General features: G+C 41.8%; 1 protein-coding gene across 6 annotated transcripts; it reads left to right on the forward strand.

The window, feature by feature from the left end:
- Nucleotides 1–2,086: 2,086 nt before the first annotated feature.
- Nucleotides 2,087–21,901, forward strand: usp7 (ubiquitin specific peptidase 7 (herpes virus-associated)). Of its 6 annotated transcripts, none has more exons than XM_088316974.1 (31): nt 2,087–3,067; nt 7,889–8,002; nt 8,110–8,308; nt 8,474–8,612; nt 8,769–8,857; nt 8,971–9,079; nt 9,223–9,353; nt 10,600–10,654; nt 10,745–10,825; nt 10,969–11,059; nt 11,359–11,441; nt 11,819–11,928; nt 12,516–12,672; nt 13,092–13,236; nt 13,341–13,471; nt 15,232–15,366; nt 15,942–16,043; nt 16,118–16,223; nt 16,564–16,656; nt 16,747–16,814; nt 17,011–17,111; nt 17,203–17,356; nt 17,567–17,634; nt 17,912–18,020; nt 18,599–18,676; nt 18,748–18,848; nt 18,972–19,071; nt 19,544–19,663; nt 19,734–19,805; nt 19,902–19,992; nt 20,100–21,901. In XM_088316974.1, the coding sequence occupies exons 1-31, from the start codon at nt 2,983–2,985 to the stop codon at nt 20,204–20,206; spliced, it is 3,324 nt and encodes a 1,107-aa protein (XP_088173100.1). In that variant the 5' UTR covers nt 2,087–2,982; the 3' UTR covers nt 20,207–21,901. The 6 variants fall into 6 exon arrangements, with proteins under 6 accessions (XP_088173100.1, XP_088173096.1, XP_088173097.1 ...); XM_088316970.1 differs by having other exon boundaries at nt 2,088–3,067; nt 12,516–12,693; XM_088316971.1 differs by having other exon boundaries at nt 2,088–3,067; nt 12,516–12,693; nt 17,918–18,020.
- The last annotated feature ends 366 nt before the right edge of the window (nt 21,902–22,267 follow it).

Below are 22,267 nucleotides of genomic sequence, written 5' to 3' on the forward strand. Positions count from 1 at the left end.
AACAAGATTGACTTATTTGACATTTCCAAATTTGGGTGATAAATATTCCAATGATAGTTTTCGTGTCGATACGAACGTAGATTTTAAAATGCGCATTTTCCTCACTACCTTCGTATCATTTCCTCTCAAACTGACAGGTGGCCATTTTGTGAATATTCAACAATGTTCTCGTATTAGTAACATCTGAAAACATGGACCACGCATGCTAGTCACATCACAGACATAAAGGGTTATTATCAATACACATTTCTCGTGGTGGTGTTCGCCAAAGCCGACAAAGATGAGCACAAGCTAACGTGATGACATGCTCGGACGTTTGTCGCTTGACCTTTTGAAGCTGACAAATAAGTATGTGTATGTGTGCATGTACGTCCACCGCTTCGCAGAATATCAATCGATTTTGCGTGAGTATTGTGTGTTTACTTATATTTACGTGTCAACGGTTAGAATTTAAAAAAAAAAGTTCAGATGTTATCTGGAGTGACGTAAAATGCCGAAATGCATATTAATTGATACTCTGAAAAAAAGCGCTAAAACCACGCAAAAATAACTACCCGGATCAATCAATTAATTCATCAATATCAAGCACATTCACAGATTAAAAAAATAATCTTGAAGACCACAGATGCCAGCTCAGCCGTTTGGTAGACTAGGTTTTATTTTACACTTGTATCTGGTTTTGTGGAACTCTTAACAAATGTGTGCTGTTGCACCCTTGACGGATTAAATGGAGATGAAAGGCAAGAAGGTAATCATTTATCTTTTCTGAAATTTTCCCGTGCATTAAAAAAGTACAAAACAATGTTCCCCAAACTCTAAACCAAAGGTTCTCAAGCATTTTACAGTGAGTCCCACCCCACCTAAAATAACTGCACTTAGTCAAGTTTAACCATCATGACCAATATTAAAATAGTGCCGTAGTAGACTTAAATGTTCATCAAAAACAAGATATCATATTATTCCTGAAAAGTATATTTAATACCATAGGACATTGTAACATCATGCACATTTTAAAACATTAACACTGTCATAACATAATTACTTAATGATTCAATTAAAATTATTGCACTTAAAAGTTACATACATAATGTATCTAAATAAATGTAATTGTAAAAAAAACTATTATTTAATATCAATGCCAATATGTTCAAAAAAGTTAATTACAAAAAAGTTTTATCTAACTGAAGGTTAAATAGAACTGAACTGTAGCTATCCAGGTTGTGATTTTTCTGGGGGAGTACCACTAGCAGCAGTCCACGTACCATGAGTAGGATCTGTAAAACACTGACAATCACTGCCCATATTATTTTAAAGTACAATTTCTTACTGTTGTCCCATGATCATTCTCCCTTTCCCTTACTTTGGAAGAAAATATTTTTTTAAAAAAATGTAGTTTAATTTGCTTTAAATACAAATTGTACCTAAAGAAATGTAAAAGAAAATTGTTTAAGATTAAATGCAAATGTATTTAATTTTAGAGTTAATTATAACCAAGTTTAATTTAACTGAAAAGTTAAATATAACTGAACTATACACATCTTGACAGTGATTCTTTAGAGGTACCACTAGAGGGCGCCCGCGTACCAGCATTGTTACCCGGACAACACTGAGAGCCACTGCTTGTCTATTTCTGCCCCCCCACCCCCAAAAAGCATAATTTCTTGCTTTCTTGCAGTTTTTCCATTGTGCTCGTTAACACCACCCTCAAACTGATAAAAAATGTTTGTCATAACTCAAAAGGAAAATTAAAATGCAAACTATTTAGTATTGATTGTTGAAGGTTTAATGAAAGGGATTGAATTACTAATTCGTATTGTTAAATGGATAATACACTTTTATTTTGATTGCAGTTACAATAACATGTAATAAAAATGTTCAGGTAAAAAGAAGAATATGACAATGCGTTAAAAGTGTTCATTTCAACTTAATGTCTTTTTTTAATGTAGCAGAGTAAAGGCGTTTTTTTAATTCGTCGTACTTTTTGTAAGTTTAGCGAAAGATAGCGCGCATATGATGAGATAATTTCGAATGCCGGTTAGCGGTGGAAGTGAACCTTTGCGGGGCTCCGCCACTGTTTGGATCTCCATGCGGATGTGACATTTCGTAGAAGATCGCGTCCGCCATTTTGACTCAACACATTGAGCCTCGCACAAACGGACGGGAGGAGCGTGTCGAGGGCCAACGCTTGCATGATCACGCACATTCCTCTTTGGGAACGGCACTTGTTTGACGGGAATGCGACGGCTTGCCGCTTTTTGTCAATAGGGACGCTTTCGTGGGGAATTTGTTTGGGTCGGGGCCGCGGCAACTCTCGTCTCCGCGAACTTCCATATTAACGTCAGTCCAAGCTATTCCGATTTGCAACCTGGTTTGAATGGATAGCTTTCTCCAACGCTCTTCCCCAGACGAGGGACACACGGAGGAGCACACGGACTGGGGATATCGTAGGCAAAGTTGTTAAATGTGTGGCTACCGCAAGAGATTTTGTTTTCATTGTTGTATCGTTAGCCTTTATCGGCTACCTTGTGTCAGGTAGCTAAGCTAGCTGTAAACCGGCTATTTGTTCCACCAGGTGCGGGTCGTGTTTTTGCTCCACACTACCCGGTGGAAAGCCGGAATAATTTAGCTCCTTTCAGCGGGCCTCCCTCCTTGGAGCCCCGAGCCGTAATCACATCCTCCGCCAGCCAGCTACTCGCACCCACCAAAGGCGCCGAAATTGGGCGAATAGCGAGCAAATACGTCCGCGTTTCTCTACCCGCTCCCCCGCCGACCTCCCCTCCTCACTCCCCGGCGCTGACAGCGGACAAGGCCGAGGTCGCAACAGAACAGGCCCGGCCGCCAAGATTCGAGCGGTCCACTCCACCTCCGCATCTTACCACACCTCAGCAGCAGTCCAGAACCTGGTTCGCATCCGAACTGGTCTCGGTCGACGGCAACCGAGAGATCAGGGAGCCCCGCATCGCAACGACAAAAGCTGCCAACATGAACCACCACCACCACCACACGCAGCAGCAACAGAAAGCCGGCGAGCAGCAGCTCAGTGAACCCGAGGATATGGAAATGGAAGGTTAGTGATTGTACTTTAGAAGCAATTGTCACACAATAGACGACTTTTGCACCAAGTGTGCATGAAGTTGCATCCTTGCGAGGGGAGTTGAACTTTACAGTAAACATGAGGGCCCGGAGCTAACCGGCTGCGTTTATGCTGATTGCGCGTCCATTGCTGCATTCTCGCTTGGAGCTGACCTCATTTTGCCTTTTAAGCTTGTTAAGTTTGTGTGTGCCTGCATCTTCGTTTTGCTTGAGGATGCCACAGAATACCACCCAAGCATGACTGTTTAACGCCTTATGAAGCATTCACGTACCGAGATAGATCTCGTCTTGTTTAATTCACTACCTGTGTTTGATCATTTGTTGCAAGGGATCGGGTAGGCGGGGTATTTATATCTAGTGTTGATGTCCAATTTAAGTGTTTGTAAACAGTGGACTTGTTAGTGTGATAATTAATATGGATTTTGCATGATAAAATATTCACTGGGGTCTACGGGTAGGTGGAATTTTGACAGCTTCTGGCACCTGTTCTTTGCTGAAGAGCTCACGATTCAATTTTTACGTGACCGACTTACTCTCAAAAAGCTATTAGACAAATTCTCGTTATGCCAGCCTCTCGTTGATACTTGCGTTAGCATCTTGTTTGATGACGTGAGTACACAAGCGGGCCCTGCGAGGTAGGAACTCTGTCTGGGCCCCAAACGGGAAAACAAGTCAACTTGGCTATAATTGCAATGTTGCTCGTGTACAGTGTTGTCGGCTTCTTATTAATAGCTGATATTTTAGGCTGGTAAAACGTATGGATGTTGCTAGCAAGGAAGCTAATTCGAAAGCAATTAACCTCGAGGCCCACTTGGCTTCGTACGTCCACTGGCTAGCACGTTAGTTAGCTTCACGCGCTAACGCTGACGGAGGGGGTGTGTGGCGTTCTAAAATGGTGGCCTGTGTTTTGCAAGCTTTTCCTTGCCGATGAGACCGGTTTAAAATCTTAATTAAACACCAAGTATGTTTTACCGTTTATATGCCTTGTAGTTTTGGACGATATGCGTCCTCTGTTATTTCTCGCAGCCTGCTAGCTGAAACTTGTCACAGCAGCTAATGACGGCCTTTAAGAGACTGGACGGTGGCTAAGTGTTTGCTAAAGAGCTAAGTGGCTAACGCAGATGCGTCAGTCCCGGTTTGCCAAATTGACAATGGTTTAATTTGTGGCGTGAGTGCGATTGGGATAGCAAGTCATGAGGAAAACACTCCTATGTCTTTCCAAATGATACTAAATGCTGCTATGGCGGCAGTGTGTTTAGTAACCGTTGCCGCCGTAGTCAGGCCAGGCCCACACTGGGGCAGCGCGGGGATTTGCTGCTTCATTGTATGGCAGACCAAACGGCATGGAGCTCGCCATTTTTAATCATCTCTGTTTTTGTTAGTCCACTCTGTAGTCGGGGCACATCTGACGGCAACATTGCAGCAGTTCCTATTTAACGCCAGCGCCATTTCAAATGTGTGTTTTTCCCTCCATGATCATTTGAGTGAGTACAAGACTTCAGCCCTCAGCATCACTGCGTCACTTATCCCCATTGATTTGAATTCCTGGTTTAACGCACTGCTAATTATTCTTCACCAGCACACATGTTGTTATAGTTAAATGTTACATTTGATGCTCGTCACTTAAAGGTCTGCCCCGAGCCTATTTGTCATTTTACCTTGTTCATTACCTGTGTATGAACCATATTTTTTTCCCTGCTGTAACAGCTGGAAGACAATTTATCCAGAAATTAGTGTTGCGTGATACTTTAAACTTAGTTAAAGAATGACCAGAAGTATAAACGCTGGCGTCGGGCTGAAACATGTATCAATTAAGGTCATTTTATATTTATTTATTTTTTTCAAAAATCGATGCTATTGGTTAATCCTCATGCGAGTCTGTTTTTTCCCAAATTGTGATCAATCCATCCATCCATTATCTGAGCCGCTCTTTATCGTGAGGGTTGCCGGCAATCTAAAGTCTAAAATGCCTTGCCTCTCTTTGATTATGCATGTAATGGTTATGGGGGCTCCTGAAAAGTGATATATTTGCGGGTACAAGGATTCCGCCTGATGCCAGCGATTTAAGTTTTGATGCACAGTTGCAAAAGAGATCACTTTTAAAAAAAAAAAACATTTGTTGCTAAATCCAGCCCCAAACGGTCCTGTTTTTCAGCGCAAAATGTGTGTGATTTGCATTATTTGTTTTCTACTGTGTATAATGAAGTATAAAACAACTATTCTACATTGTATTTTTACGTCTAGGTATGAGTTCTTGGAAACATACAAAATGCAGATTTTGTCTGGCACCTGCAATACTGCATTTAATTCTGTTTTTACTTTTAGAAAACCGACCAAGTGAGAAGTCCTTCATCAAGTCATTTGAGTTCTTACTTTTAGAAAATCTGACTCGGTGCATGGGAAAATCAATCAACATTTTAATGTTAATTTGTGTAATGTACTTGAAGAAAGCAAAATCACTTCTTTGGATGTCAACTGGAGGGGTGGAGGAGATACCCTTTGTTTCCTCAAATTCAGAGGAAGCAGACAAACATGGATGCATATTATTAGTTTTAAAGGCAGGCAGGCAGGCAAACAGTTGCTGTTGTTCCCTTGACAACTCTTAGTAGGTCTAGGGTCAGAAATTAAGGCAAGAGTTGTCATGAGAAGAGATGCTTTATTGCTATCAGGAAATAATTGAAAAACATTTTCTGAATTGTTGACACCTTGATCTACTAGAGGGAGTCATGTCAAGTATAATTAATATTAAATATTATATTAATTAAATAATATTGATTCTTGACTTGTTCAAATTTAACCAGACTTGCTTACAAAAGTGGTCAGAATCCATCTCATTCTCAAGGAATCACCTGTGCACAGCTCCGCCGGACCACCGATTTTTCAGTTTGTTTAAAGGTCTAAACTTCCGCAGACTATATTTTTTCTTTTGGTGAATCCATTGTTTGGTTGTGGTTGTATGATTTGAATGAGATTCAGCTGTAGCTTTCCAGAGCGTTGCGTTACAGTTCCATGCAGCATTGTAGTGCCAGTTGCCTGGGGATATAGGTTATTGGGTGGTCTATGACTTGTTCCTCTGTTTGTTTTTTAGGCTTGGAGGAGTCCTACAACTTGGCATCCTTTTCGAATAAGTCAATATTGCTTTAGTCACTGTCTGAAAATTTGCAGATTCACATGACCTATTGAGAAAACCCTTCGAAGGAAGTTCTTTGTATTATGTTTCTGGGTTATTAAGAGTGAACAAATATGTTGTCCCATGGAAATAGCTTCCCAGTTATGAGTGCAATGTGCACAGGCAGAAGCGGACAAGAGATGAACGAACCCCGATGGCAACCGGTTGTAGTTTTTGGACATTTAATGCGCTGAAATTTTGTAAATTCTCTGGAGATGGCCACTAGCAGCCAGGCATGGTTCTCTCCCACACGGCTAACAGTTGCCGCTCCGGTGGTGTTAAAAGTAACGGCACTGCTCAAGGCAGCAATTAGCTTGCGGCCGCTAAACAGATGAGGTTAGCAGAATAAAATCAGCTTCTGACCATCCCAACATACGGCTGCGCGCTGTTGAGTATGTTCGCGTCCGCCACCGCTTGCAGCCAATTCATAAAGCCGTCAGGACCACGGTGCGAGTGGGCATAAATTTCGGATGAACACCTCATTAACAAGCCCAACAGGTGTTGTTGTTAAGTTTTGCATCAATGTCACACACTGAGCTTCACGACAGCCACTTAGGTGAAATTTCAACGTTGGACTTGATAAATCCAGCTTGCCAGCGCACGTCCCTAGTGAGGTTATGCAGTGCAGAAAATGGATGGTCAGACGTTAATAAATTCAGAGCACCAAAGCTACAGCCAGTTTGGCCACACTGGATGCGTCATTTCCGGATGAGTGGTTTAGGCGAAAAACATAAGTTAAGTAAAGGCATATGGCGACCAACGAACAATTAACCTGCACATAAGCTGCTCATTTCCTCTTTCTCAATTAAGTTAGTCATGGAAAGGCTTATTGTTTTGTGATGTTTTCAGAGTTTGAAGTGGGCCCAAGTAGAAATGACTGAATACATTTTGACAACACATTGACAAGCTAATATAAATTTCCTGATTTAAAAATAAACGAATAAACAAAATCAGCTTGTTGTAAAAAAAAAAAAAATGGACCATCCCAAGTGGATGATCCCTTTAAGAGTTTTTTTTTTAACTCCATACAAAATTTGGCAGATGTTTTTCCTCCTCCAGTCCACCTGACATTAGGCATGGGATGGTATTAGGTTCTGACGGTATGAAAACCATGAGCAAAAATGTCACTGTTAAAATAACAGCTCCAAAAAGACCTTATTCAGCAAAATTTGGGTAAATAAAAAAACAATTCAACAAAATGTTCTTCAACAAACTATAGACTATTGAGCACAGAATAAACATTCCCCACCTGATAACCTTTGTTTGAGGGGAGGGGGGGGATAATGCATATTAAACAAGGCAAAAAGGCATCTGTGTTGGAGTATGTCCTCTTGCTCCCTCGCCTCCCTCCTTCATTGTGCGGTGAAAAAGAGGAAAAAACATTAAGAGGCAATTAATTTAACTTCAAAGAGGCGTCTCATTTACTAAACTCTGCAAGTAGCCAATCATATGTGCCCCGTTCAAACATGCCCTCAAAAACACAAAAAAAGGAGAGCTCATTACCGGTGACAGCCAGTATTAGTGCTCATTAAAACCTGAACTTTTTAAAATCATGGTAAACCGGTAATAGGACCATGCCTAACTGTGCTATATAATCATTTTTACTCACTCTCACTCTCTCTGCAGCTGGGGACACCGACGACCCTCCTAGAATTCCGGCCAACCCAGTCATCAATGGTAACATGGCCATGGCAGACGGACACAACAACACAGAGGAAGACATGGAGGACGGTGAGGAGGGTGTGCATTGACACAAAACTTGTATTTTGACATTCTTATTCTCACCGACTTTTCAGTGTGAGCTCGAGGCCTTCTCTTTCTTATTTGTTCCCTTTCACTCACTCCAGACACCAGTTGGCGGTCAGAAGCAACCTTTAGGTTTGTGGTGGAGCGCTTCAGTCGCCTCAGTGAGTCAGTTCTCAGCCCGTCCTGCTTTGTCCGCAACCTCCCATGGAAGATCATGGTGATGCCGCGCTTCTACGCTGACCGGCCACACCAGAAGAGCGTGGGCTTCTTCTTGCAGTGTAATGCAGAATCAGACTCCACGTAGGTGTTACTCTTTCAATTAGGAGTCTGTGCCCCTGCTAGTGTTTAATTTATAAATATTTTGACTTTGCTCGTACCGACTCGCATCATAAACAACCTGTCCAATAAAATGTGAGGCAAACCTTTTTGGATAATAACAATGGCACTTAATTGTGTCGTGTTCAGGTCATGGTCGTGCCATGCCCAGGCGATGCTGAAGATCATCAACTACAAAGACGACGAGAAGTCATTCAGTCGCAGGATTGGTCACCTTTTCTTCCATAAAGAGAACGATTGGGGCTTTTCCAACTTCATGTCATGGAGTGTAAGTCTATGCACATATTGAGACTCTAAATAGGGACCTTTGAATTATACATATTATATTTGGTCAATCCTTTGCTTTTCTTTTTACCCAGTTAGGCGTTTCTTTCCACCTTCTAGTGCCCTTGATGTGAGCTTTGTGTCTGGCATTGTTTTGCAGGATGTTACTGACCCAGAGAGAGGCTTCATTGATGACGACAAAGTCACATTTGAGGTTTACGTCCAGGCAGATGCCCCACACGGAGTGGCGTATGTAGCTTTTAATACTTTTTTGGGTCATGGCTGTCTGAGCCCCACAGCTTCTCTGTCTGTGAAGGCTTGCTGCATTCAGACAGTAACATTTGTTTTTTTTATGTGACCAGCTGGGACTCAAAGAAACACACAGGCTATGTTGGGCTCAAGAACCAAGGAGCTACCTGCTACATGAACAGCCTACTACAGACACTCTTCTTCACTAACCAACTACGTCGGGTAGGATAGTTTGTTTTTGGTGTTTTCACATGTTTAACTCCTGACACTGTTTCAATTCCAAATGTTTTTTGTCAAAATAGTTATTTTGGGAATGATCATATTGGGGAAAAAAATTCCAAAGTATGTCAATCCAATCATTGCAGGCCGTGTACATGATGCCCACAGAGGGAGACGACTCATCCAAGAGTGTTCCTCTGGCATTGCAGAGGGTTTTCTATGAGCTGCAACACAGCGACAAGCCTGTTGGCACCAAGAAACTCACAAAGTCCTTTGGGTAACATATTTAAACTTTTTTTTTTTTTTTTTAGTTGATTGTTTCGCAAGTATCATTTTTTTGTTTACAGATTATCGATTGCTTTTTAATATGTAAATCTCAAAGACAAAAATACATTATGAAGAAGAAAGAAAGCTTAAGTTGCAATTATGGGGCGGATGTTAATTTTTACAAAAATCGAGGCCAAAGAACAGTGGCGCTCTGACGTGGGCCCTGGGTCCTCGTTTGCTAGTCGTGGGTGGGTTTGGACATCTCTTTATAACAAAAGCTGCTTTTGGAACCCAATGGGAGGGGAGAGTTCTCTGCCTCTCCAAATTTGCGCTCTGTCAGAGTGGCGTCGGGGCTTGAGTGAATTTTCAAACGCACCCCGTGTTGATGGCAGCTAACAAGTCCTTGTTGGATGAAACTTTAGCTTCATTTGAAATGTTTTTCTGTTTAATTTAAAAAGGGTTTCCTTAACTAGAATCCCACGGCGCATTTTGGCCAAAGGTAGAATTTGGTCAGTTGTTGCACCTTTTGGCACTGTTTGTTTTTTTTCACGGCATCAGAAAATTGCACACTAAATTGACTTGACACAGATGTGGTAATAGTGTGAAGAGCTTTGAGTACCATGGTTAGAAAAGCGCTATACAAGTGACAGCCCATTCAATTTGGGAGGAATCAACTGAGAAATGTGAGTTGCCGTTGGTGCATTACCACCACTCTCTGGCCCGCGGCAGTCATGCACCAAAAGTATTCCCCCAACCACCGAAAGAACGTCAACACAGTTGAGGAATGGGCACTTTGAGCTTCAGTTGGCGCTCTAATTTCAATTTACACTCTTCACACCTGAACTTTTCATAATAGGACCAGCTAAACTTGGAAACAAGTGTGACTTGTAGTCTGAAAAAGTGCTATGTAAAGTTATTTCATTTTTACTCTGCAATCAGTGAGAACCACTGTTCTGCACCATTGGCATTCGGGATGTACTTAACTGTTTTAGTAAGTAATCTGATATGATATGTTGTCACATCTTTGTTAGTGAACAAATTACAACTGTTACCTGTCAGGTGGTAAGTAAATATAGAATTATGACTACTACAACTACTCAGCATTATGCAAAAGTTATTCTCAGCAGAAGTAAATCTTTTGGAGTGTCTTATTGTTCAGGTGAATGAATGGAGGCACTGTGGTGCTTCAAGTCCGAGAATTCTGTCAATCTGTAGCTAGTATATCCTAAAATATCTGCTATTTGTATGTTTTGCAGATGGGAAACTCTAGATAGTTTCATGCAACATGATGTTCAAGAGCTTTGCAGGGTGGTGAGTTCTTGCAAAACCACTGTTAATAAAACATCTCTGAGTTTATGTGTTAACGCCGTAAACGAAAATTTGGGTTTTTGTGTCTTTCAGCTCCTTGACAATGTTGAGAACAAAATGAAAGGCACGTGTGTTGAGGGAACCATCCCTAAACTCTTCAGGGGAAAGATGGTGGTATGTTTTCTCTCTTCATCATTCTCTTTGACAGACATCATGTTTGAAGTTTAGTAGTTACAAAACAAATTTGCTAATTATCTTGAGTAGTGGCCATTTAGGCCACTGTGGTTTCATAAACGTGTACGTGTGTCTCTCTTCAGTCATACATCCAGTGCAAGCATGTGGACTACCGATCAGAGCGGATAGAGGATTACTATGACATCCAGCTTAGTATAAAAGGAAAGAAGAACAGTGAGTATGAGCATAACAACCTTTGGGCTTTTTAAACTGTGAGAATAGTGCTACAGTCATTATGAGCCAAGACGCCGTGGCTCTTTCAGTCATAATGTGTTATTCCTTAATTAAATAGAAAGTAAATTGTTTGAATTGAGTAGTGTGTAGGTCAACGACCTGACAAGTGTGTATATAAACATCACATACTGATCAATCCGTGTTCTTGATTAAAAAAAAACAAAAAAAAACACTAAATTGATCTCTTAATTTTAATGGCTTGATTTCTCTTCTGATGAATGCTCTCCTCCTTTCTCCAGTTTTTGAGTCATTTAAGGATTATGTTGCAACTGAACAGTTAGATGGCGACAACAAATATGATGCCGGAGAGCATGGCTTACAGGTAATGTAGAATTGTCACTTGACCACAATCATTTATTCCCTTAGTATGTCTTCCCAAATAAATCCATCCGTGTATTTATTTTTTATTTTTAAATCCTAAACAGGAAGATCAATGAAATTAAATTTAATTGATATGCCTACATTTATACTTGGATTGCATAGCTATCTTAAAGATAATTTTTTTGGACCTATTGAGTGAAATTGGATAATTTCTGGCGGCATGCCAGATGGTCTCTCACAGCACACTGGGCCGCTGCTCAGTGGTTGGGAATCGCTGGTCTCGCCTAATAAGGGCATCCCACCGCCTGTCATGCGAGCATTCAAGTCAAAATTCAGGATGCAATGTCCTTACCAGGTACTTGCTTGTTTGGTCTATAGGAGGCTGAAAAAGGAGTGAAGTTTCTCACTTTCCCACCAATCCTTCACCTGCAGCTGATGAGGTTCATGTATGATCCGCAGACTGACCAAAACATCAAGATTAATGACAGGTACAGCAGTTGGAAGTTTTTTTAAAATTTATTTTAATTTATTTTTTTAATTTGTGATCTATTCATAGTGTACATTGTCACACAGCTCACGTGAGACGTTAGCGCTACCTGCAACACACTTGAATTTAGATTAATTTTCATCTTTTTGATGTGGATCAGCACATTTGCAGCAGCGGTATCACTTTGACATGTTCTCTGTAAAGAGCAGCCTGTGACCTTGTTGGGCAAGATAGTGCTTTAATTGTTATTGGAACAGTTCACTGTGACACTAGCTGAGCGCACAGTTTTTGTTTTTTTTTTCTCTCCAAGCTTGCACGCTGTGAGTCAGCCGTGTGGCAATATCCTCCATTACCTTGAAGCCGTAGGGCAGGGTGTATGGATTAAACATAATTGGCCAAGGCAATCGTCAGGGTTGCCCATCTCTGCTTCGCATTGTTGAACGTAAAGTGATGCACTTTGATCAAGCCCTTCTCTTTCTTTGATTCTTGCTTGCTTTACTTTTAAACTCGTTCACTGTGTTTTTTTCCTTCTATATTTATATTCTATATTCTATATATAACATCTCGATATCCTCCTGTCTTCCGTAGATTTGAGTTTCCAGATCAGTTACCTCTGGATGAGTTCCTTCAGAAGCCAGACTCCAAGGACCCGGCCAACTACATCCTGCACGCCGTGCTCGTGCACAGTGGGGACAACCATGGCGGTCACTACGTCGTCTATCTTAACCCGAAAGGAGACGGCAAAGTGAGTGTCAAGGAGCCAATAGTGAGAACAATTTTTTTATATATACATTTCACCAAAAATTCTGTGGTTTGGTATTTTTGTGTGTGGCTGATGCTTCTGCCAACTGTGTTGTTTGATGATGACGTTCCACTATTTCAGATGCAGATGTCCAAATTGGCCATCTGTTGGGCCACCAAATGTATTTTATAAATGAGACTTAAATTGTAACTTGATGGTTACTTAAGTGAACCTACTCATTTAAAAGCAGTGTTGCGTAATAATTCTCTTGCCTTGTCATCAGCAGATCACTCTAAGAACATCAGCCACAGCAATGTTTGAATGCATCTGTTGTGTCGTTCAACATATGTAAATGGTTGTCTCAAGTGCTCTGTGCGGCTCTTCCCTCCCACCCTTTCTGCCCGTTCTTTGCTCTGCTGCAGTGGTGCAAGTTTGATGACGACGTGGTATCGCGCTGCACCAAAGAGGAGGCCATTGAGCACAACTATGGTGGACACGATGACGACCTCTCTGTTCGCCACTGCACCAACGCGTACATGTTGGTCTACATACGGGAGTCCAAGCTGAGTACGTAAGGCAGGATTTATGGAGTGCAGCCATTTTTGAAAGGCTGCATAAGGGTGAGAAAGTAATGGGCTGAGCTCACACACACTTTTTCCTTTTCATCCCAGGTGAGGTGCTCCTACCCATGACTGATGTGGACATACCCCAGCAGCTGGTGGAGCGTCTGCAGGAGGAAAAGAGGGTGGAGGCACAGAAGCGGAAGGAGCGTCAAGAGGCTCATCTCTACATGCAAGTTCAGGTGGGAAATTAGAAGTGTTGTTATTTTTTTTATTATTATTTTTTTCAATAGAAATGTAATGGAGATTGGCCAAATACATCACCAGTCACTTTTAAAGAATAAAAAAAAATCTTGACAGTACTCGTCTAAACACCGCATTCTGATTGAAATTGGGTTTGTGGAATAATGAATTAAGCAGCAAAATCCACCTGTTTTGTTTTTTTTTCATTTTGCCTCGTGAGGTCGACTGAAATTGAGACAAACGCAGTATTCATCAGTGTAGCATGCCCTCCATCCAAAAATATGATTCTAGTTAGTTACAGTCAGAATAATGTTAAGTGGGACTGTATAGAAGATACTGTTGTAAAAAAAGTCTGACTTGACTTAATTCCCTTAAAGGGCAACTGTTTTGGCTTTTCGGATCAACTGTTAACATTTCTTGCTTAATACGTTTGCTAGTCTGTCACTTTGAATTGGAAACTAAACTGAGTTATAGGATGCGTGTTAACGCCATTAGCTGATGTGTATCTCTGGATGATATTTAGCTCATGGTTGGCATTGTTGCATATGTTTGTTTGTGTGCCTGCGTGCTTGTTTTGGATGGCTAACTCAAGGCCGTGGCATCAGTACAGAGCTGCTTGGAGGTGTACTTGAAGGAGTTGTTTGCGTTGAATGTTTTTTGTAGCTGTGTGGTTAGTTACCAAACCAAGTAAAGTGTTCTTGAATAAAAAAAAAAAATTACATTCTTAACGTTAGATTCTCTGCTCCCATGCTAACCTACCATCAGAGCATGTCACCCTCTAGGCATGACTAATCAATTTACTCTCAGTGCAACTTAACAATGTAAAGGTTTAGTTATTCTTGGTTTGAGTGATCATAACCTGGAGAGGAATGGATGGTTTCCATCGTATTTTCTTTTGACAACGTTCAATATTTTGTCGGGAGTTACTGCATCAACATTTGACTTGTTGCAATGAGGGGGGCCGTGCTTCCCGCATAGATGCTCATTATTAGTGTTGTAGCAGTAGCTTTCTTTGTGTTGCGAAATACAAATGATGAATTGTGTATCACTGAGTGGTGAAACAGTGGTGGGATTTTGTTTGATGGCCCATCTTATTAGCAATAGCCAATCTCGGCTTTGCGGAAAACTTTTGTGCATGCTTATGTGACATAAATATGTTAATGTTGGTGTGCAAGAGTCCTGCCATTTTTTTTAAGCGAATCTGAGTTTTCTTTTGTTACGTTGTTTATGTGGCATGACATGTCTGTAAAATATGTATGCTTTTGTAATGTTTTTTTTCTTTCTAGAGTTTTCATTGTTAAATTTTCGCTGGTCCAAATAATGGTCGCTGACATGGTTTATGTTGAAGCGGTCTATTTAGTTTTGATGTACAAAAAGGTCTTGTCAGGCTGTCTGCAGTGGACAGTCAACATTTGTTTTTGTCACCATCCGATCTTCTGCAGAAACCTATAGAAGCAATGCTCAACCGACGGTTTTGTGGCAATGTCGTTTGACATCGCTGAACATTTCGCCAGAAAGTACTGCATTATATATGTTTTGTATTCAAATTTGCCATTTTGTTTTGTTGTTCCACATTCAGTGATTCTAAATTAGCATCATATTTGGACGAAACGTTGAGCTTAACTGTCCAGTGGTATTGACCCCAGGAAAAGCATGCGTTTAAAAGCACTGTTTAAACAATTTATGCATCTGAGTTTAGTCACTCCATTGTCCTCTTTGTGATGTGTATTCATTCTGTGACTCCCCCCACTCTGTGCAGATGGTGACAGAGGACCAGTTCTGTGGTCATCAGGGTAATGACATGTATGATGAGGAGAAGGTGAAGTACACAGTCTTCAAAGTCTTGAAGAGCTCCACGCTGCAAGAGTTTGTCCAGAACCTCTCCCAGACCATGGTGAGGAATACTCTCAGGCCAGGCCATGTTGAGCCTTTTGCTCTATTTTGGTCATTCGCTCCTATTTTGTTGTTGCTGCTTATGTTTGCTTTCCATGATTCCAGTCAGTTGTTGGGATTTTAAACCACGTCATTTTCACCTCTGATTCATTTAATGTTACACTGCAGAATTGCATGCATGCCAAAATGCACCCCGATAAAACAATCAAGATCACTCCTATTGCCTCCTAGAATGTCAACAGGAACTGAGAAAATGAGGTAGCGCTGTGAAAACATCAAATGGACCAAAACATGTTTGTTGATAACTTGACTTATCTATAATACATTCGACCGGCAAATAAGGCATCTTTTATTGATGCCCGGGACGGAGTGCACTTTAAAAGCACGACTCAAGCAAATTGTCCTCATTCACCCAGTGAAAAGAAGTCATGCTGCTGTCAGACATCTGAACAATATAAGGCAGCAGTTGGCTGCCCAAAGACAGAATTGTTTAGTCAACAGTCTAATCTGTTTACATGACACGTGCAGATATGGCTCCATTATGATTTTCCAATTGCACTGTGTGAATGCTTGCAGGGTTTCCCACAGGAGCAGATGAGGTTGTGGCCCATGCAAGCCCGTAGCAACGGAACTAAGCGGCCCGCTATGCTCGACTACGAGGCTGACTGCAACAAGTCGGTGAGTGATTGAGACGGGTCTCTTTCTCTTGATTATCCAGCGCGGCTCGTCATTTACTTTGGATTTTCTTTCAGATGATTGGCTTGAGTGACAACGAGAACCCATGGACAATATTTCTGGAGACAGTGGATCCCGAATTGGCTGCCAGTGGTGCCACGCTACCCAAGTTTGACAAAGATCGTACGTACCGTAATGCATTCCCCATCCAAATCAGTCACATGGTTTCAACATTAATTTATTCACATTGAATTTGGGTAGACCTTTAAAGCACACTATGCAGAACACCCGAAGTATGAGTTCCTCATTGGAATGTCAACCTTCTAGAATTTGTTGCCACATTAGTCTTCCAATAACAAACTATCTATGACCTAACTTGGGTCCTGAGTCTTAATCATTTTGTGGCCTCTTCTACTGGATGTTAAACATCAAATCTGAACAATTGGCATTCATACATTTTTAATTTGGAATGATATTGTGTTTTGAGTATTTTGTGACGATCTTGTCTCTCTTGTCCTTTCAGGTGATGTCATGTTGTTCTTGAAGATGTATGACCCGAAAACAAGAAGCTTAAATTATTGTGGACATATCTACACGCCTATATCCTGCAAAATAAGTCAGTAGCAGCCCCATCTAGAAAACACAGCATGCTTTATACAGCGCTACGTATCAGTGTGTTTATTTCTGCTCTTCTATGTGTTACCAGGAGACCTGCTACCAGTCATGTGTGAGCGAGCAGGCTTTCAGCAGGAAACTAGCCTTATCCTCTATGAGGTGATCTATTTGTGTAGCGCGCACTTGTTGGCACGTTCCACGCTCTTTCTCACTTTGCTTCTTTTTTTAAAAGCTGTTTCTGACATTCTCTCCTTTTACACATTTATAGCATTAGTTTTCTCACATATACAGCACAGAAAACACCTTCACTTTGCAGTTCCAAAGCACATGTCCCTCAATGCCTTGTTTGTTACAGGAAGTTAAACCCAATCTAACAGAGCGGATTCAGGACTACGATGTCTCACTGGACAAGGCCCTGGATGAACTCATGGATGGGGACATCATTGTCTTCCAGAAGTAAGCGCCATTGCTCAGGCTTTGTTTTCCAGTTTGCTCTTGCCAAACAAAGCCACACATCTTGCTGCCTTGTTTTCCCTAAATTGCGCAGGGACGACCCCGAGAACGACAGCAGCGAGCTCCCAACGGCCAAGGAATATTTCCGGGACCTCTACTACCGAGTAGATGTCATCTTTTGTGACAAGACCATCCACAATGACCCGGGCTTTGTGGTCACACTGTCCAACCGCATGAACTATTTTCAGGTATAGCTCTGCTAAGAGAGGGGGAGGGAAACAACACCTGGATATGTTGGGTGACTTCAAATCAATTGTCCTGGTGCAGTGAGGCGGAATTATGACAATGATCTCTCATTGCTGTTGTGGAAGTGAAATAAAAAATGTAAACTAGTTGAGATGAGGCGTGTCCTGCGAGTAGTAACATTTCCATGTTTTTTTTGTTTTGTTTTTTGTTAGGTGGCGAAGACGGTAGCCCAGAGGTTGAACACAGATCCCATGCTGCTACAGTTCTTTAAGTCACAGGGGTAGGAGGCTCGTCTCTTACACACGCGCACACGAAAAAAGAGGCCTGCATGTGCTGTCATTGACACGGTTGACTTTGATGACATGCCGTAGAAATGTTGCATAACCTGTCCCCCCCCACCTTATTTTGTTGTGTCCCCTCTTCCTCCCACCTCTTCTGCCCCCCTTTCCCCTCTCGCATCTTCTTCCCTCCTGCCCGCCATCCCTTCCCCTCTGCCTCCTTTCCCCTCCCTCGTCCTTTTCTCCATCCTCCCCCCTGCCTGGTGGTGTGGTGGCCAGGTACAGGGACGGTCCAGGGAATCCTCTCAGACACAACTATGAGGGAACGCTGCGGGACCTACTGCAATTCTTTAAGCCGCGGCAGCCCAAGAAACTCTACTATCAGCAAGTGAGAACTTCTTGCTTTTGTTGATTTTCGGTCTTCTTTGGTTTGGGTCCACATTGCGTAGGAAAGTGCTCCTTAGGCCACTGATGCACCACAATAAGTGAAATCCGTAAAATAGAAATAACCTAGTGAAGTACTCCCTAGGCGTCTTTCTTATAGCATTTGTGGCACTTAATTTTTAAATATACAAATAAATTAAAACACTTTTAAACTAATGTTGCCCCAAATAATCTAACATTAGGATTGAAAATCTAGATGGGTCCCTGCTCTGCAAACATAATTAGATGGGGTGTCTCTGGTGATGCAGATAGACTTTAAAATGTAGTAACATAGCTAATCCAAGAATTGCCTACAGATGCCACAAGTTGGTGACAAAGCCCTAGATGAGCTTACTCAGCCAAGTGCAAATTTACAATTTAAATTTACCTCCAGTGCGACCACACCCCTTGTCGTTGAAATAAGGTAGTAGAGTTCATCATGGCCCGAAAACCAAAACGTGCAATTGGCAAACTAACACTCACCATACAATATTCATGAATGTTTATTTATTTTATTTTATTTTTTTCCTCCCACACATGCAGTTGAAAATGAAGATCACTGACTTTGAGAACAGGAGGAGCTTCAAATCCATATGGCTCAACAGCCAGTTCAGAGAGGAGGTAGGCACGCACATGCATGCACGCACCCCCTGATGTGTGATGTGAACAGTCCACACCCCTGCTCTCTGCAGGAGATCACCCTCTACCCTGACAAACACGGTTGTGTCCGCGACCTGTTGGATGAATGTAAAAAGGCAGTGGAGCTCTCCGAAAAAGGCTCAGAGAAGCTCAGGTATCTCGCCCTTACGAGTGTGTGTGCACCTGTGTTTCGGCCTTTTTCTTTGTCTGGGCCCTGTTTGGTATGATGAGATGGTCTGCGGGGCATTAATCCACCCTCCCTTCATCCTCCCTGCAGGCTGTTAGAGATAGTAAGCTATAAAATCATCGGGGTTCACCAGGAGGACGAGCTTCTAGAATGTTTATCTCCGGCTGCCAGTCGCACCTTCAGAATAGAGGTAATGCATGTGCACCTGTCTGCGTGCGCTTGCTTGACTTTTTAATAACTCCTGCTAAGGCGTCAGTGTGACCCGCTGCATTTTTTAAGAAGAAAAAAAAATGGGTGGTGTGGAGTTGCATTTGAATATGAGCATGAGCTTTGTGAAGCTCTTCCAGTTTATGACACACCTCTGAAATGACATTTGTGCAAGGTACTTTTGTTAATGATTATAATAATATATTCATTTATATATGTGAAAACATTTACCACAATTATCACCATTATCACTGCTGATTCAACAAGAATATACCATGAACATCCCAATGTGCAACTCTTTAATTCTGCACAGCCGCCATTTGAGCAAATTCAGTGGTTTAAAAGATATGTGCCAATGTTTTTGTATTCCAACATGTTTTCTGAGTCGGCATAGTGTTACAAATGTCTAGTGGACTCCATAGCTACTCTGACGCTTGTTGGTCTTGGTCATCCAGGAGATTCCTGTGGACCAGGTGGATCTGGACAAGGACAGTGAACTGCTCATCCCTGTCGCTCATTTCCACAAGGAAGTCTTTGGCACGTTTGGGATCCCCTTCTTGCTCAAAATCAGACAGGTTTGTGTTTGCATTGTTTGCGTTTCATGCACAATCGTGCGTTTCTCACTTGTTTCTGCCCTCCCAATAGGGTGAATCTTTTCGGGAGGTGATGCGGAGGATCCAGACCATGTTGGAGATCCAAGAGAAAGAATTTGAGAAGGTACGTCTCACGTGTAGCTACTCAAAGAGCTTCTCCACTATCGCTGCTGTTTTCTGGCACTTATCTGTGACGTTTCTTGTGCTCACCATACTGCAGTTCAAGTTTGCCATTGTGATGATGGGCCGACATCAGTACATAACTGAAGACGAGTACGAGGTCAACCTGAAAGACTTTGAACCGCAGCCAGGTATTTACCGATGCCAGCGCACTTCCCAGACAGCACATTTGAAGTGTTACTTCATTGCGGGAAGCATCCCATTGACAAAGATATCTCTCTCCCCCGTGTAACCGCAGGAAACATGTCTCACCCGCGCCCCTGGCTAGGCTTGGATCATTTCAACAAAGCTCCAAAGAGAGGTCGCTATACCTACCTGGAGAAAGCAATCAAAATCCACAACTAAAGCAGCCCGTTCTTACTCCTCCTCCTCTTCTTCCTCTTCCTCCCTGCCTACTTCACACCATAACTGACTGTAACCAACCTCACGTGTGTGCGCGCGTGGAAGTGTGCGCTTGAGTGAGCGTGTGTATGTGTGCACGCGCGCACGAGCGAGTATGCGGGCGCTCGTACGTGTGCTCATCACTTTCAGCCCCCTCCCCCGCCCGGACACAAGCGAGCTCCGCACTGGCTCTTGTCTTCAGCCCATCTTGCTGCAGCTGATGGATTCTCTTTCAACTCCAACATAAACTGCAACTACAACTTTTTTTTTTTTTCGTTTTGCCGAGCTTTTTTTTTTTTTTTTTTTTTTTTTTTTTTTTAAAGCCACTCCCCTCTTTATTTTTTTTCTCTCTGGCTTCTCTTAACTGTTGACTGCCTGTGTTGTTGCCTGGATGTGGCGGACATGAATTTGGATTTTAATGTGGAGAAGTGTGACACAAGATAAAATATTATACTATAATGTATATATCTTTATAAATATACATAAAGCTCTAGACTTAATTTTTCCCTGCTCCGCCTAAATTGTTTTTGTTTTTGTTTCTTGGGTGGGTTGATTTTAAATGAAGACTTGCTGCTGTGAGGAGAGTTGAGTAGAAGTACGTTTGCGAGGACTAACTGGCAGGGAGGATGAACAATTTCTCCACAACAAAACAGCTGGGAGCTGTTGGCATCCATCTTTTTACGCTGCCCGAGTGTGCTTCTTACATTTTCTGCTCTCGCCCTTTTAGTGCAACAACGAAATAAGTATTTCCACGTTTACGCACAGTTGTCTCACTTAGTTTTGTTGGGAGACTATTTTTTGTGTCTTTCTGCAGAACTTGTATTATGATATAGTAATAAGAATCCACTGCAAATGTTTAAAGAAAAAAAATAAAACGCCGTTAAAAATGAGGAGGGTATTTGTCTGTATTTCATCTTGCACGCTGGCACTTAACGTCAGAGAGCTCAGGACTGGAAAATGTTTGTCAGTTTGGATTTATGGGTGACACGCAGTCCCTGGGGTTCTCTTGTTTAATAGTTGGCCGCTTTCTCAGTCATTCCTCCCTTGGAGCACCAAAGCAGCTCTGACATCTCTCCATCCATCCATCACTCGCTCTCTCACATCTGCTCTGAGTATGTCTCCCCCTGGTGGTTGGGAGCAGTAAGCGCATTGTCCTGTGTGGTAGGGAGCAGCATACTTGTCGAGCTGGCACATTTGAGGATTGTGTAAAGGACAAAAACCAGCATTGTAAGAAACACTAAATTCCCAATGTTTTTTTTTAAGCACAGATGGAATGCGCCTCAGTGCTTAGTGTGGCTCTGTGAAGACAACATTTACAAATTGTATATTTAAAAATATGAACATGTAAAATTTAAAGAGCAACACAAGCCTTTGTTGTGGGGTACAGAAGGAGCCAGTTGTTCATATTTCTTGTGTGTAGGTTTTTTTTCCTTTGCGTTCCTGATGTACCATTTGACAAATATTTTCTGTTACGTTTGTTTTTCAAGCTACATTGGTTTTGTCTTGTCTCCAAGTACAGTACAAAGATGACCCACAGAATCACGTCTTTTTTTTGTTTCCAATTGAAAATCCTCAGTGTAGCAGCAGTGTACGACAACTATTCCTGTATATTGCCTTTTTGCTGGAAAATGTATGTTGAATAAAATTTTCTACAAAAGACTCTGCTGCTTGTTTATTATGGTGTTTGACCACCATAACTCAATCGCACATGATCTACACTCCTCATAAGAGGCCTTTTTCAGGGCCATATTAAATTTGCATTAAAAGTATTGTCAATGCACTTCGGCAACCACCCACTAAAGGATAAAAGTTTATTACGTGAGTGTGTGTTATGAGTTTTTTTTTTTTCATTTTAGTAGATATTTTGTGTCACCAAATGTTACCATTGAGTTCACTCATTAAAAACTGGTGCGATATTGTTTGCTGGCAATCTAATCTGGAACAACCTATCATTGAACGATTTATCATGATAGCTAAATCGTGATATGAACATTCATCCATCCATCCATTATCCTAGTCGTTTAT

Source organism: Idiotropiscis lumnitzeri, chromosome 15, assembly GCF_059441095.1.
Source record: "Idiotropiscis lumnitzeri isolate Australia: NSW breed Sydney's pygmy pipehorse chromosome 15, RoL_Ilum_1.0, whole genome shotgun sequence".
NCBI lineage: Eukaryota > Metazoa > Chordata > Actinopteri > Syngnathiformes > Syngnathidae > Idiotropiscis > Idiotropiscis lumnitzeri.

What these genes read in the sequence shown, in the direction of transcription:
- usp7 (XM_088316970.1), top strand. Translation starts at nt 2,983, where the DNA reads ATGAACCACCACCACCACCACACGCAGCAGCAACAGAAAGCCGGCGAG. An exon ending in ACAGCCAGTTCAGAGAGGAG is followed by an intron (nt 18,677 to 18,747) that starts GTAGGCACGCAC and finishes TGCTCTCTGCAG; the next exon opens with GAGATCACCCTCTACCCTGA. An exon ending in AAGAGAAAGAATTTGAGAAG is followed by an intron (nt 19,806 to 19,901) that starts GTACGTCTCACG and finishes ACCATACTGCAG; the next exon opens with TTCAAGTTTGCCATTGTGAT.